The sequence below is a fragment of the Lepidochelys kempii genome, chromosome 3 (assembly GCF_965140285.1).
Source record: "Lepidochelys kempii isolate rLepKem1 chromosome 3, rLepKem1.hap1, whole genome shotgun sequence".
NCBI classification, from domain to species: domain Eukaryota; kingdom Metazoa; phylum Chordata; order Testudines; family Cheloniidae; genus Lepidochelys; species Lepidochelys kempii.
In genome coordinates, this window is record NC_136382.1 from 148,193,077 (window position 1) to 148,208,111 (window position 15,035).

The window sequence follows — 15,035 nt, forward strand, 5'->3', positions numbered from 1 at the left end:
GTCTTCTGACAGTGGCCCAATGACAGGTGCCCCAGAGGGAATGAACAGAACAGGTAATCATCAAGTGATCCATGCCCCGTCATCCATTCTGGCAACCAGAGGCTAGGGACACCATCCCTGCTCATCCTGGCTAATAGCCACTGATGGACCTATTCTCCATGAACTTATCTAGTTCTTTTTTGAAAACTGTTATAGTCTTGGCCTTCACAACATCCTCTGGCCAAGAGTTCCACAGGCTGACTGTGTGTTGTGTGAAAAAATCTGAAACCTGTTCCTTTGGTTTGTTTTATAACTGCTGCCTATTGATTTGATTTGGTGACCCCTAGTTTTTGTGTTATAAGAAGGAATAAATAACACTTCCTTATTTACTTTCAAGGATATGTGCCAAATTGTGCTTCATAGTTGCATCAAAGACTTAAATTTCTGTAGAACAAATTTTTCCAAAGAATAAATGTAACAGTTTATAATGGGATTTTATAAAAAATATACTGTACATATCTGAGGATCTGTATTGCACCAGATATTCTTATATTTTGATGATGAAGATAAGAATTTTTCAGTGGTTGAGAAGACTAGACATAACCACGTAGTATGTAGGATTAAAGAATTTACCATTGAAAACAGAGATAAAGAGCCTGGAGCAAATATGTAAAAATAGAATAGCAGATATGAAATACTAATATTTTAAGGCTTCTTATTAGTATCATTTTGCAAAAGGGTTGGTTTCTTTAACAGAGGTATTGGAAGAAAAGGATACACACAGTGTTGTGATTTTTGGCAATGGTAAGCATGGAGAAATTACCCAAGTGAATAATGGGTGTGGAGTTTGTAAATATATGATGTGTTCATGTTCTTCATTCACACACCCACGTCCACCTACAGCCCTTCTGTAGATTTTTTTTTAAGCATTAAAATGCTGACTTGTTCCTTATAAAGCTGTGCAAACTGACTGATCCTAAAAACTGCCAATACAGATTAGGAGGAAATCAAATAAACTGTTAACAGTTTGACATTTAAATTGTATTCATGTCTTTTGTTGACTCATTCACAGGATGCAGATTCAGGGTCAGATTATTCCCATGTCATTTTGATAGTTTTCCTTTGCTAAGTTGGTATTACTCTTCATATTGTAGTCATCTTGGAAGAAGATAGACTTTCCATGGCTTTCTCTTTTATGGTTTTGTGCTTTATGATCTTTACTTGAGACTGAAATATTTTTATAAACGCCAGTTTTTGAGCAGGTTGGATTTAACGTTTGGTTGTCTGCAAGACCCCGATTCAGCAAAAGTATTCAAGCATGTGCTTAAGTCATACTATCTCTATCCTCTTTTCTTTCCCTGTTCAGTAAAGCACTAAAGCATGTTCTTAATTTTAGACACATTTTTAAATCCTATTGACTTTAATGGGATTTTTGCATGTACCTGAAGTTAAACACATTCTTAAGTACTTTACTGAATCAGGTCTACAACCTGTGGTAAACCCAGGACAAACAGCTACAAAAGGGGGGTAGTAATTAGTCCCAGGGGATTAAAAGGCCCCTCCCTGGCCACTGAGAAAAGATAACCATGGGGCAATAAGGTTCAGCTAGGAAAGGGGTTGCTAGGGAACCAATTAGGTTCAGCTGACTCCAACTACTTGAGACCTTTTTAAACCCTCCCCTGAGTGGAAGGAGGAGAAGAGTGAGAGGAGCAGGGAAGCTGCCAGTAGGCTGTTTACGGCAAGGCACCAAACCTTCCCAGTAGGGAGGCTGCACTTCCTCCCCAGAAGGGAAGGAAAACAAGGACAAGGGACTGACTGAGGAGAGGAGTAGCAGGAGCCTGTGCCACCTATAAGGATTCGCCTTGCCCCAAACCTGAGTCTCTAAGGCTAGAAAGGACTGAGCCTACTGAGGCGAACAAGGTATTTTGCCACAAACCCTATAATGTACATACACCTTGGCTTGAAACAGCTTTTGTGGCTTGTATGCCCACAGGCTTAATAATACTGAAAAATATGAGCAGAAAATAGAAACAGGTTATATGTCAAAGTTTGTTTTTTTTAACAAGAGAACCTTTTGAATCAAACTGTACAGTGTTATATTACAAGTGGAGGCTGATGTCCGTTCAGAATGCTTGTCAATAATTAGTACTTGCTAAATGAATAAGAAAGAAATGTAGGATTTTATCCATCTCCCACATTGCTCAACTGTGAGCCAACCCAACACACCCCATACTCCACTTCACCTGCGGGAAGCAGTGATGCTGAAAAAGATTTGAGGGTCATGGTGAATAATCAGCTGAACATGAGCTCCCAGTATGATGCTGTGGTCAAAAGAACTAATATGATCCTGGGATGCATAAACAGGGGAATCTCAAGTAGGATTAGAGAAGAGGTTATTTTACCTCTGTATTTGGCATTAGTGCAACCATTGCTGGAATACTATGCCCTCAATTCAGTAAGACTGTTGATAAATCGGAGAGGGTTCTGAGAAGAGACATGAGAATGATTAAAGGGTTAGAAAACATGATTTATAGTGATAAACTCAAGAAGCTCAATCTATTTAGCTTAACATAAAGAAGGTTAAGGGGTGCTTCATTACATCTGTAAGTATACATGGGCTCTTCAGTCTAGCAGAGAAAGGTATAACATGATCCAATAGGTGGAAGTTGAATCTAGACACATTCAAACTGGAAATAAGGTGTAAATTTTTGACAGTGAGGCTAATTAACCATTGGAATAATTTACCAGGAGTCGTGCTAAATTCTCCAACACTGACATTTTTGAATCAAGATTGGATGTTTTTCTAAACGATCTACTCTAGGAATTATTTTTGGTAAATTCTGTGGCCTGTGTTATACAGGTTAGATTAGGTGATCACAATGGTTCCTTCTGGCCTTGGAATCTATGAAAATCCTTTTTCTCTCAATGCTTAGTCTGTACTGCTAAAATAAATAATGATTTGGTTTTAAGAAGGCTGTTTTGTCCCTGTATACCAGTGGTCACAGACTCCTGAATGGAAATAACTGCAGGTGCCAAGACTAGCTTGTTCCTGCTGGGTAAGGACGGTTGATATATCCAGTACAGTAGCAAGGGCTTGGTCTAAGAGTGGGCGAATTACATAATTTCACTCCAGCATACTTAAAGGCGATAGATAAAGGCATGATAACTTGCACCTGAGGTGGTGCAGTCAGAGAGACCAGGAAGGGGAAAGAGGTGGAGCTAACCCCATCACTGTGATAAATATCACTTCCAATTTTTTTTCATTTAAATTCAAAAAATTGCAGCCAGTTTAAAGGTCAAAATTGCGTATGTTTTAAACCCACAACCCATGAAGAAACAGATCTATTTCTGCTTAAAATATATCCAGGGAAGCTGCATCTGAGATTATTATTATTATTATTATTTTATTTTATTAATTTGTATTACCACAGTGCCAATTAAGATAATATTATTGTTACCAATTAAGATAATGTTATTGTTCAGGATTAGACTTAGAAAATCAACCTCACAATATATCTTGGAGGAAAGAAACAATAAATAGAAATAAAACTATTAATTAGCTGAAGACTTTCGAGTTTGGCTAAAGTGAATTAATTTTGTGTTGTTATCCTTTATAATTCACATTAGATAATTTATAAATAATAGCCAACAAATGACAGTCTTTTAAAACTCAAAAAGATTAAAAAGATAAAGCATAAGTCTGTTTCCTTTCTTATAATTATGGTTGCACTATTATAAAAATAAAATATGTGACTGACTATATTTTTCAATGGATCAGATATGTTCAGATTTATTATAGTGGGCGCAGCAACAACTGCCATCGTTAAGGTTGCATTCAGGTTCCTATTCTAACTCTGATTTCGTTAGCTTGAACATTTCTAAAACAATTGTCTTCCAGGCTGAAATTTTCCAGCATGGCTACTTCCTGAAAGTGATATTTGTATTTTCAGCAGGGATGATTCAGTCATTTTTGAAAATGAGTAGAATGAAACAGAAAGTTTCCTAAGGGATTGCGTCAGGGTGTGAAAGTCCTGGAGTGGGGCTTAGCATGCTATAGCAGTGTCCATATGGGATGTTGCCATATAGCAAGCTGGTGCACCGAGATTTATACCCTTGTCTTTTTATGGCAGTAACTTCCCATGTAGACAAGCCATAATTTCAAAGAATTCCTGTCATGCTGTTATGTCATATTATCTGCAAAATGGTATTTGATTGAGTAATTAAAAATTGTAGTAATGCATACACAGAAGGAGACAGTGTTCAGATTGCATGTACAACCTAAATGTTGGCATTTCCTGACTTTTAGGTACTTAATTATGCATCCTTAAAAATGTAAATGTAAATTTTTTGGATAGAATTATATAGTAATTTGACTGTGATGCTCTCCATATAAATGTCATACATTGTAATAACTAACCAATAGTTTTCTTTTTTTCCCCCAGCTTACCCTGGATACACCCAAATGGTGGAATGCCCCCAAGGTTACAAGAGAATTAATGCTACCTTTTGTCAAGGTAAGATATTTGTCAACGATTAACTTCATTTGTTTTGAATAAATCTTTTGGGCTAAATTAATCCTAGGCCTAGTTCCACTGATTGCAGTTACGTGGATGAATTTGGCTCATTGATTGTGCTTGGGAGAAACGAGTGTAACTGAGTCCAAAATATTGGCAGCGGTCTAGCATAGCTTACTACAAAGCAAACAGCTGTTTGTACCCTTACTGGTCTTTTATGACATATGAAGGTAGTTTCATAAAATTTTACTTCTGTTGCTTTTTTATGAAAAATATCAGGCTCAGACTTTTTCTTTTGCTGAAGGATGTTAAGTCTACCTTTCCTGAGGCTGCAGTAGCATCTGCAGAGCAGTATGGGGGAAGGGGAGGGCAAAGGGAGGCCTTTCCCTAGTTACTCCTGATTTACACTGATGTGAGAGGAGAATCAGGCCCCATCATTCAAACAGCTCTTAAATGTTTGTGTATATATTGTACACAAAAACATAATCAACAGAAACTATAAATAGAAACCAAATAAGACGGAAGTGGTAACACAGGATAGCTTTCTAAAAGCCATTGGCATTGAATTAAATCCTGCCGGTGGCACAAGGCAAGACCCTACTGAAACCCAGAAGCTTCACTACAAGAGCAATGGCCCCCAAACACAGCCTGCCCTGCTGAGCTAAGACTGGCCAGCTCAGCCAATGGTATCACCACTGCAGCAAGTGCTGAGACGTGACCTCAGGCAGAAGCTCCCTTCCTCCCTTCTGTGTAGCCGTGTACTCCTCTGTAGTGTGTGAACTACCACCCTATGGAGGCCTCTCCTCTGCCACATGGACAGGCTTTGAACTGAGCACTATTCTGCAGGGCTCCATGTGCTCAGCCATGCCCTGGGATAATAAGGCAGATAAGTACATTCAAATTGGAAAGTTATGAAATAATTTGACCTTAATTGGATGTTTCCTGTTTCCTAATTTGATAGTTTTTAATAGAATCTTCACTTTGATTTCTAGGTTTTCCAGTATTTGCATTTTTCTGAGAAAACTGTAACATTCTCATAAAGGATGTTTTTTCTTGAGCTTTTCCTGATCCTTCTGGAGGCTCTTTCAACCTTAACTTCAAATTAAGCAAGCTTTATTTAAGTCACAGTACGATATAAGTTTTTTCTGTCCACTGAGAAATAATTACACGCTGTCAGGTTTTTTTTTCTAATTTCTGCTTAGTAGGTAACCAAACCATGGTGTCATTACACTGTTGACAAGTAATGGCCATGAGTCTGATTTTGAGCTCATTTATACCTGTTTTCGTTTGTAACTCCACTGACTTCAATAGAGTTATTTCAGTGTTGTTTTTAGGGCCCTGCCAAATTCACAGACACGAAAAAACACGTCACAGACCGTGAAATCTGATATTCCCCCGTGAATTCTGGTCTTCTGTGTGTTTTTATCCTATACTATACAGATTTCATGGTTGAGACCAGCGTTTCTCAAATTGGGGATCCTGACCCAAAAGGGAGTTGCTGGGGGGGGGGGGGTCACAAGATTATTTTAGGGGGGTTGCAGTATTGTTACCCTTACTTCTGCACTGCCTTCAGAGCTGGATGGCCAGAGAGCGGCGGCTGTTGGCCGGGTGCCCAGCTCTGAAGGCAGCACCCTGCCAGAGGCAGCGCAGAAATAAAGTAGCAGTACTGCAAATCCCCCCCCACCCCTACAATAATCTTGTGACACTCCCCTCCCCCCCACAATTACAATACGGTGAAATTTCAGATTTAAATAGCTGAAATCATGAGATTTACTATTTTTGAAATCCTGTGACCATGAAATTGACTAAAATGGACCATGAATTTGGTAGGGCCCTAGTTATGTTGGTGTAGAATTGAAGGTAGAATAATTCCTCAGCACAATCAGAGCAATTCATTGCTTAATGTATGTTACAAGAACAAGTTGACTACCTGCCTTAAGTAAGTCTCTGTTAAGACATCCTTCAAGCAGAGATGGGCACCTGGGCCAGGAAAGCGGTGGATGAGGCTTGAGCCCACGTCGAGTGCGCTGCAATAGGCGGACTTGGAACCTTGGCGAGGTCGAAGCAAGAACAGATGCAGGCCGTGATCCATAATGAAATGTCATGTGAAGAGACTGGGAGCCTTTCATCCAGTCTGTCACTGGTATGAACAGTCGATTCAATTTCCTGAAAAGTTTTGTGCTCTCAGTGTAGTCATGAGCTCACTCAGTCAGCACCAAATCAAAACTACAGTGATCTTTATTTGGAATGGTTGGGGCTGATGTGCTATAACTGAAGCATTTGAGATCTCTCTCCGGACGTCTAGTGAATGAAGTCTCTGCTCCCGCGCATTGGCATGCGACTTGGGATAGAAGACTGGTAGAAAAATGTCTTGTCCAATGTGGAATTGTGGTACCACCTTTGACAGGAAGGCTGGGTGAGGCCTGAGCTATACCTTGTCCTTATGGAAGATCGCGTAGGGGAGGTTGGATGTTAGTGCTTTTAACTCGGACACCCTCCTGGCTGAAGTGATGGCAACCAGGAACAGTACCTTCCATGAGAGATAGAGAAGGGAGCATGTAGCCAGTGGTTCAAATGGAGCTCCCATTAGTCTGGAGAGGACCAGATAGAGATCCCAAGTGGGTATATTGTATTTGGACATAGCGTCCCAAGAGTTAAAGCTATACCTGCTGAGGATAGCCTACTGGTTGGTTATCCTCAGCTGTAGGCCCCCAGCAGCATACACTTTCCTGCCAAAGAGGTCCATGTGTTTGACCTCCTTAGCCTTGTGGGCTGGCGCCTGTTGCCCCTGGTGGTCTTTCTCATTCACCACTGAGACCACCAAGGAGCAGGGATGTGGGTGAGAGAATAAAAACTCCTATCCCTTGGGGGAGAAAGTACTTTCTCTCCCCACTCCTGGCGGTGGGCGGAATGGAGGCTGGAGTGTGCCACAAGGTCTTGTTGTTATTCTGGATTGTTTTAATTATTGGCAGTGCCACTCTGGAAGGACCCTCTGGAGCAAGGATGTCCACTATTGGGTCCTCCTATTTGGTTACCTCCTCCTCCTGTAGGCCCATGTTATGGGCAGTGCGGCGGAGTCGATCCTGGTGAGCCCTGTGGTCAGTGGTCAGGGGACCTGAGGCTGATGCTCCTGCCACTGCTTCACCAGGCGACAATGATGAGGTGATAACTGGGGTACAGGGTCCTGGTGGCCCTCAAGCTGTGCTGGTTGTCCCTAGGCTGTGCTAGGTTCCCCCGTTGTTCCAGCCCAGTTGGGAGTGTCCTGGGCTACAGGTCGCACTGGAGCCGCATCCCCTGACTGCTCTGCAGTTTGAGGGGGCAGCCTGGCGAGGGTCGCTTCCATCACCCGAGGGGCAGGTCTATCCCTTGGTGAGTGGGAGGGGTGATGTCCCGAGGCCACTGACCTGGAGGGCCGCGAAGGGGTACCCTGGGCCTTGTGGTAAGCTCAGGGGGTCCAGAAAGGCCATTGTGCAGGGGGTGGTCACTGTGGCTGCCATGCCATTTGGACATCTCTCTGGCGCTTACTGGACCTATGCCTACCGGGCCTTGAATTAAACAGTTCGGCCGAGGAACCCGAGGGCGACGACCAAGGCAGTGCCGACAACCCCTGTGCCGACAGTCGGTGCCGTGAAGAAGAGGTTTGGGATCGGTGTCATGATTACCGCATCAAGGATCGGTGCCGGCTGTCCCTCGATTGAAACCAGTGCCGCACGTACTGTGCCCCGGTGCCGTGAGACAGTGCCGATCCTCTGAGGGTGTCCTAGATTGGCGCTGACCCTGGGAGATGCAGATCTCCTCCCAGTGCCATGCAAACTTGTACTGTGGGCAGTGCTGGGGAGTGGTGGTGTGGGGATGCGGATTGGGAACGGTGCCTGTCTGGCAACAAGGGCTTGCCTCTAGATGGTACCAGTCTAGGCGGTGCTGGAGGCTTGTCCCTGATGGTCAAGGGCAGAGGCGCCATAATTTCAATGAGGTCCTTAGCAGCCCCAAAAGTGTCCGGCATGGAGGGTGGCTCCAACGGCTCCAACATCTCCACCAGGCACTGCCGGAGGGTCACTAAGTGCTGGACTCAACGGTGCTTGGGGCACCAGAGTCGATGGCACGAGTTCCTGCTGCGTGGTGTCCGAGTCTTTTCTCTGGAGCAGCAATACATTCCCTAATGATCTCGCAGCCCTCTGAGGAGAGCGCCTTCTGTCTGTCTTCTTTTGCCGCTTGTGTGGCACCAGTGACGTGGAGCAGAGCCAGAGCACTGCTCCTTGCTGCGGTGCCAGGGATTTTCGGTGCCGAGGGTCTCTCCTGCCAGAGTCCTTCCTCGGCACTGAGTCACGGATTGATGCCGGGGCGCTCCGCCCTGATGAACTTGGGCCTGGGGCTGGGCGGTCCGGTGTCGCAGGACGGAGTGCGGCTTCCATCAATAGTTGTTTTAAACGGAAGTGTCTCTCCTTCTTGGTTCTAGGCTTGAAAGCTTTACAAATCTTACAGCACTGCAACTGATGCGCCTCCCCTAAGCACCTAAGGCATGAGTTGTGAGGGTCACTATTGGGCATAGGCTTCTGGCAAACACCGCAAGACTTAAACCCCTGGGCTTGAGGCATGCCCCGCAGCCCAAGGTGGGGTGACAGGATACGAACAATCCCGGTCACCAACCACTACTAACAACTATATTAACATCTCTTAACCTTGTGCCTAGTTCTTTGTAGTTTTAGTTTTAAGGGAGCACTTGCGAGCAAGTGAACACAGTTCCAATGCCACCATGGATGGTAAGAAGGAACTGAAGTGGGGTCAGTTCGGCAGGGTCATATATTGAGCACCATGAAGGCACCACTCCAGGGTGCTCCCTAGCCAACCCAACAGGAGCTGCTAAGGGAGAAGTTTCCGATGACCTTCCATGTGGCGTGCACGCACCTGATTGGAATTGACGTGAACAAGCACTCGAAGAAGAACTTCGTTACACGAGGATAAAGAAGCATATAGCAACCAGCCAAGTAAAGAAATGGTGATACCAAAAAGCAAAACAAAAAACTGCTTTGAAGCGCACATAACATAAACTTCAAAAACTGCTGCCTCTGGGGGGATGTGAACTGCAATCTGAGTTTCTCTGTCAGATGCTTTGGGGTACGTGCTGCCAAATTCCTGACACACAAGCACTGCCCATGTCCCTTGCTCTGGATGAGGGCTAGAGGCATCAGATGTGTCAGAAGACTGGGACCACTAGAAAAGGAAGGTGGTGGGAATGCCATGAGCTTCAGCCTGACCTATGAGGCTTCTCACTGGAGAAAGATGGGGCACAGAAAAAGGAGGAAACAGAGAAGGATGGCAGGAAGAGATGCCACATGTTGGTGGCAACTTCCTGACAGGGAACCTGGATAGAAGTGAGGGAGATGAGGGCAAGGCACATCGAGGCCAAGCCCCTTGTCAGACATACAGATAGTACATATTTAGTAGCAAGATGCTCCTAACCAGGTCCAGGAGATTATCTGACTGGTTTGGATTGTGCATATAACAGTGTAATCATTCTGGATATTAGCTACAGGGTTTCTCAGCATCTGCAAAGGAGACAGGATCTTCATTTCAGCACACTGGCTGTCTCAAGATTATCCCCATCCTGCTCAGCATGGTCTGGTCGAGAAGGAGGTAGAGACTGCTCCATATATGGGCAGTCTCTTTTTATATGTTCCTGGTAGCACACAATCTCCAGCGACACCTTCGGTGTTCCTCCTCCTTCTTCTTGGCACCCTTAACAGTTATGGGTTCTCTGGTCTTCCTCCCCCATCCAGACCCTTAAACTGCTGACCCCCTGTGGGAATGTCCACGTTTACAAACTCCTCTGTTTAACTGCCACAACTAGCCTGACTGGTTGATGCTGTCTGACCCATAGGCATGGCAAGTAGCCCAGTCTTTCCATTTTTGGGCAAAAGCCTCGGGCCATAATCTCCCAGTCCATCTAGTGGCTCAAAATTTTTGCGAGTACTTTTCTGTCGAAAGTCACCTAGTTGAGGAGGGCCACCTTAACCACTTTGTAGTCCTTTGCTTGCTCATCACTGAGAGCTATGTAGGCTGCCTGATCTTCCCTTGCCAAATAGGTTGCAAGCTGTAGGGCCCGAATTTCTTATCCCATCCTGCCATCATAGGCACTCTCAAATGTGACCAAAACCGCTTCAGGGTCTTCCGCCTAGCCTGTCTTGCAGAGGCCTACCTCTTGCCTTGCGCCCTAATGCCGATCCCTGCTGCAGGACTCACCACCCTTTTTTTTAGTAGTTGCTACTGCACCTGGGCTTGCTCCCTTATAAATTATCTGCAGGCTTTTTTGTTGCTCAACCTGCCAGGTGAGCAAGGACTGTCTCTTCAAGTAGTGGGATTTCTAGACGGTCTGCCAGGTCTTCTGCGTTTCCTTCTGCTGTTCAACCAGCCATTGTAACGTCTCCTCCCTCCCCCCACCTACTAAATCTTTCCATCTGCTTCCCTCATCAAGTTCTCCATCTACATAGAAAAACGCAGGATCCTAGACAAGCCCCCTTGTGTGACAGGCACCCTCTGCTCCCATCTTCTTTGCTCTCCCACTGGCTGCTCAGAGACCTTCCTATTGTACATACATTGTGTAGTTTATTTACAGTGCTTCACCACTCCACCTCTTACATACTTATGCTGTCATACTATTTATACAGTCATTCAGTTTAACTACTTTGTCTCCCAATGGGTGGGGTGTGTGCTTTTATCCGGTCTCCTAGTTAATGAGCTAATTAGCCCATTAGCTACCTGGCCCCAATCTGATCTGGTAATCAGGAATTCCTGTCCTTAATCAGGTCCTCTTTGCTGCTTAACTGGTTAAATCTAACTGGTTCAGTTGCTGATTCTCAGCACTCTGGCACCATATGAGGAGACCGTCTGGGACTACCCCTTTCTGAAAATGCTGCTGGCCATGTGTCATACGTGGTAGAAGGGACTAACAGTTTGCCTGAGCGAGCAATGCTCGGAATGTATTTTCAAAGCCCTTTCTACAGCCAAACAACTCTCTGAAAATTGGTATCGTGTTCAGGGCAGCCAAGAGAGAGTGCACTTTTCTCCCAGAGAGTACCCAACTCACACCACTTCTTCAAGTGCTGTCCCTGTGGGTGCTCCACTCCAGATGAGTGTGTCCCAGTTGATTGGACATCCTCAATAGCAGTGCCTGGCTGGGCTGTGTGCGTGCCCCAGCTGTCTCATAGAATCATAGACTTTAAGGTCAGAAGGGACCATTATGATCAGCTAGTCTGACTTCCTGCACAATGCAGGCCACAGAATCTCACCCACCCACTCCTGTAACAAACCCCTGACCTATGTCTGAGCTATTGAAGTCCTCAAATTGTGGTTTAAAGAATTCAAGGTGCAGAGAATCCTCCAGCAAGTGACCTGTGCCCCATGCTGCAGTGGAAGGTCAGTGCGCACACAGCCTAACCCCCTCAGTTCCTTTTCTACTGTCCTCAGCCGAAGACGGAGCTCGGAACAGTGCCATTTTTCTCTCTCCTAAAAACAGAAAATAGCTAGTATAAATTAGCGTTTTAGTGTTTTCTTTTGTAGTTAGTTGATTTTAAAAAAAAATTTTTTTTCTTTCTTCTCTTCCTCCTCCTGCTGGGTTTTTTTTCGCTCTCCTGTGTTCCCCTCAGGAACACACCACTTTCTTTAACAATAATGCCAGGCTCCCCTGGCTTTAAAAGATGTAATTCTTGCCACAAGGCAATACCCAGGTCCGATGGGCACCTACAGTGCGTGAGGTGCCTCGGTGAGGAGCATATCCCATCGAAATGCACCCACTGGCAACCTGAAGCCGAGAGCCCGCCGTGACAGGATCTGAGGCTCAAGATGATCCTCATGGAGAAATTTCTCCATGCAGGATCTAGCAAGGACAACCACAAAGTCCTCCACCAAAGACTCCCCAGTGCGGTCTGAGCCCACAAGAAGCACCGTTCCATCCTCTCAGGAAAAGAGGAAGTGAACTTCTATTTCTCCACAGGGGGATCCACATAAAAAGAAGAGGTCCCTTGTGAGTTCATTATCATTGGTGCCTATGGCCCCCAGAGCCAGTACTTATGATTCTCCTGGTACCTCTGGCACCAGCCATGCCCTGGCACCAAAGCCCAAGGAGTCGAGAAACAAACCCTCTCAAGACTCCTCCACGGCACTGGGCACAACAGCAACAGCGACTGACACAGCATGGATCATACAATTGCCCCCAGCACTGGTGGCGGCTTCGGCACTGCCAATGCCCACAGCACCGACTTTGCATGCAGCACCCGCAAACGGCACCGCAAAGCACCACTCGGTGCAGATGAAATCGATGCATAAATCAAATGGTTGCCACTCGACCTCACACCGATACCAGCACCACCACACTATCTGACTCAGACAGCCATTACTGTTTCCTCGGTACCACGCTGGTCACGTATTAGTACTCCCCTGACCTCCCCTGTGGCATTGTCCACCTTCACAGATTCGGACATCTTCTCTCTTCACCAATCTCCCCCATACTCCAAAAAGGAAGATGGGGAACAGCTCAGACCTAAGCACCGCCACTCTCAGGTGCCCTGCTAGTGGTACAGACAACCATAGATGTTCCCCCTACCCCCATGCCCTTCCCAATCCAATGACCACCTTGGGACCCATGGGCGGCATATAGGTCACATTATTCTAGGACCTCCTCTCCACGAAAGGGAGACGTACGCTTTCCACCCACATCGCCAGCACCCGCTACTTCCGTGGCCCCTGACCAAGACACAGAAGCACCTCAGATTGAGATGGAGACAGAGGATGTGCGCCTTGCACACAATCCCTCTTCCTCTCTGCACAAGGCGATAATGCCACCTCCGCCCATGACAGCTGATGACCTTAAGCAATTCCAGCACTTATGTAAATGAATTGCTACTAGCCAGGACATTCCCCAAGAGGAGGTTCAGGAGAATTAGCACAAACTACTGAAGATACTCCAACCTTCCTCTGCTTCAAAAATTGCTGTCCCAATTAACGAGGCCATTCTCCAACCCAGTGGAGGCAATATGGAAAACACCTGCTACTGCACCTCCAACATGCAAGAGGACTGACAGAAAATATTTCTTACCCACAAAGGGCATGGACTTTCTTTTTTCACACCCACAGCCCAATTCTTTGGTTGTGGATGCAGCAAATCACAGAGCCAAACAATTCCAAAATCAGGCCATGCCACAAGATAAAGAGCACAAACATCTAGACCTACTGTGCAGTAAGGTGTACATATCATCGACTCTACAGTTCCGAATTGCAAATTACAGCGCCCTTCTAGCTAAATATGATTTTGACAATTACGGGAAACTGTTTGAATTCTCTGCTGACCTCCTGGAGAGCAAAAGAGCTGAGCTCAAAACTGTGCTTATCGAGGGACAGCTAATATCTAGAATGGTGCTGCAGGCAGCCCTAAACATGGCTGACACAGCAGCCTGTACTACTGCCACGACAATCGTAATGAGAAGAGCCTCATGGCTCTTATCCTCTGGCATACCCAAAGAACTCCAGATGAAGGTAGAAGATCTATCTTTTGACAAAGACAAGCTGTTCTCTGCCAAAACAGAGAGACCCTTCACGCTATGAAGAACTCGCTTGCCACGCTGTGAACACTGGACATATATACACCACCTCAAAAGAGGAAGAGGTACCAGCCCTACCAACGCCCCAGGGAATCTCCCTATGCCTGACCTCACTCCAGACCCTACGAAGTGGGAAGACAAACAGACCACCTCGACGCCAACAACCACATCAACAACCCTTGGCACCTCAATCAACGACATCAAAACCACAGTTTAGAATCTTTGATCGAGGGTTTGAATGACCTCCCCATCTTACCAGCTATACAGTGCCCATTTGGGCCACCACCTACGCCATTTCCATCATGTGTGGGAGCTGATCACATAAGACCGCTGGGTCTTAGAGATAATCTTATCGGGCTACTCCGTCCCATTCATTACCCGCCCTCCTACCCAACCCACCTCCTTGTCCCTCTTCAGGGACCCCTCCCACGAGCACCTTCTGAGGCAGGAGGTACAACAACACCTCCTCCTCCTAGGAGCTGTGGAACTAGTTCCCACTCGTCACAGAGGGAGGGGATTCTATTCCTGCTACTTTCTGACACACAAGAAAAACGGAGGTTGGCGCCCAATATTAGACCTCAAAAAACTCAACAAATTTGTATGCTCCCAAAAATTCAAGATGGTCACTCTAGGCACCATAATACCGGTGCTGGAACAAGGAGACTGATTTTCATCCCTCGACCTACAAGATGCATACTTTCATATCACAATACATGCATCCCACAGATGGTTCCTTTGATTCACAGTGAGACATGACCATTTCCAATTTGCATCTGATGAAGTGAGCTGTAGCTCACGAAAGCTTATGCTCAAATAAATTGGTTAGTCTCTAAGGTGCCACAAGTACTCCTTTTCTTTTTGCGAATACAGACTAACATGGCTGCTACTCTGAAACCTGTCATTTCCAATTCAGAGTGCTATCATTCGGACTCTCTACAGCACCCAGAGT

The 15,035-nt window shown here is 45.6% G+C and overlaps 1 protein-coding gene across 6 annotated transcripts in view; it reads left to right on the forward strand.

Moving 5' to 3' along the window:
• The window catches only part of LTBP1 (latent transforming growth factor beta binding protein 1), a 375,509-nt gene that overhangs the window by 193,092 nt on the left and 167,382 nt on the right, over nt 1–15,035 (forward strand). For all 6 annotated transcript variants that reach the window (XM_073338422.2, XM_073338423.2, XM_073338424.2 and 3 more), the window contains exon 9: nt 4,422–4,493. In XM_073338422.2, the coding sequence (XP_073194523.2) occupies nt 4,422–4,493 (72 nt within the window). The remainder of the gene's footprint in view (nt 1–4,421; nt 4,494–15,035) is intronic.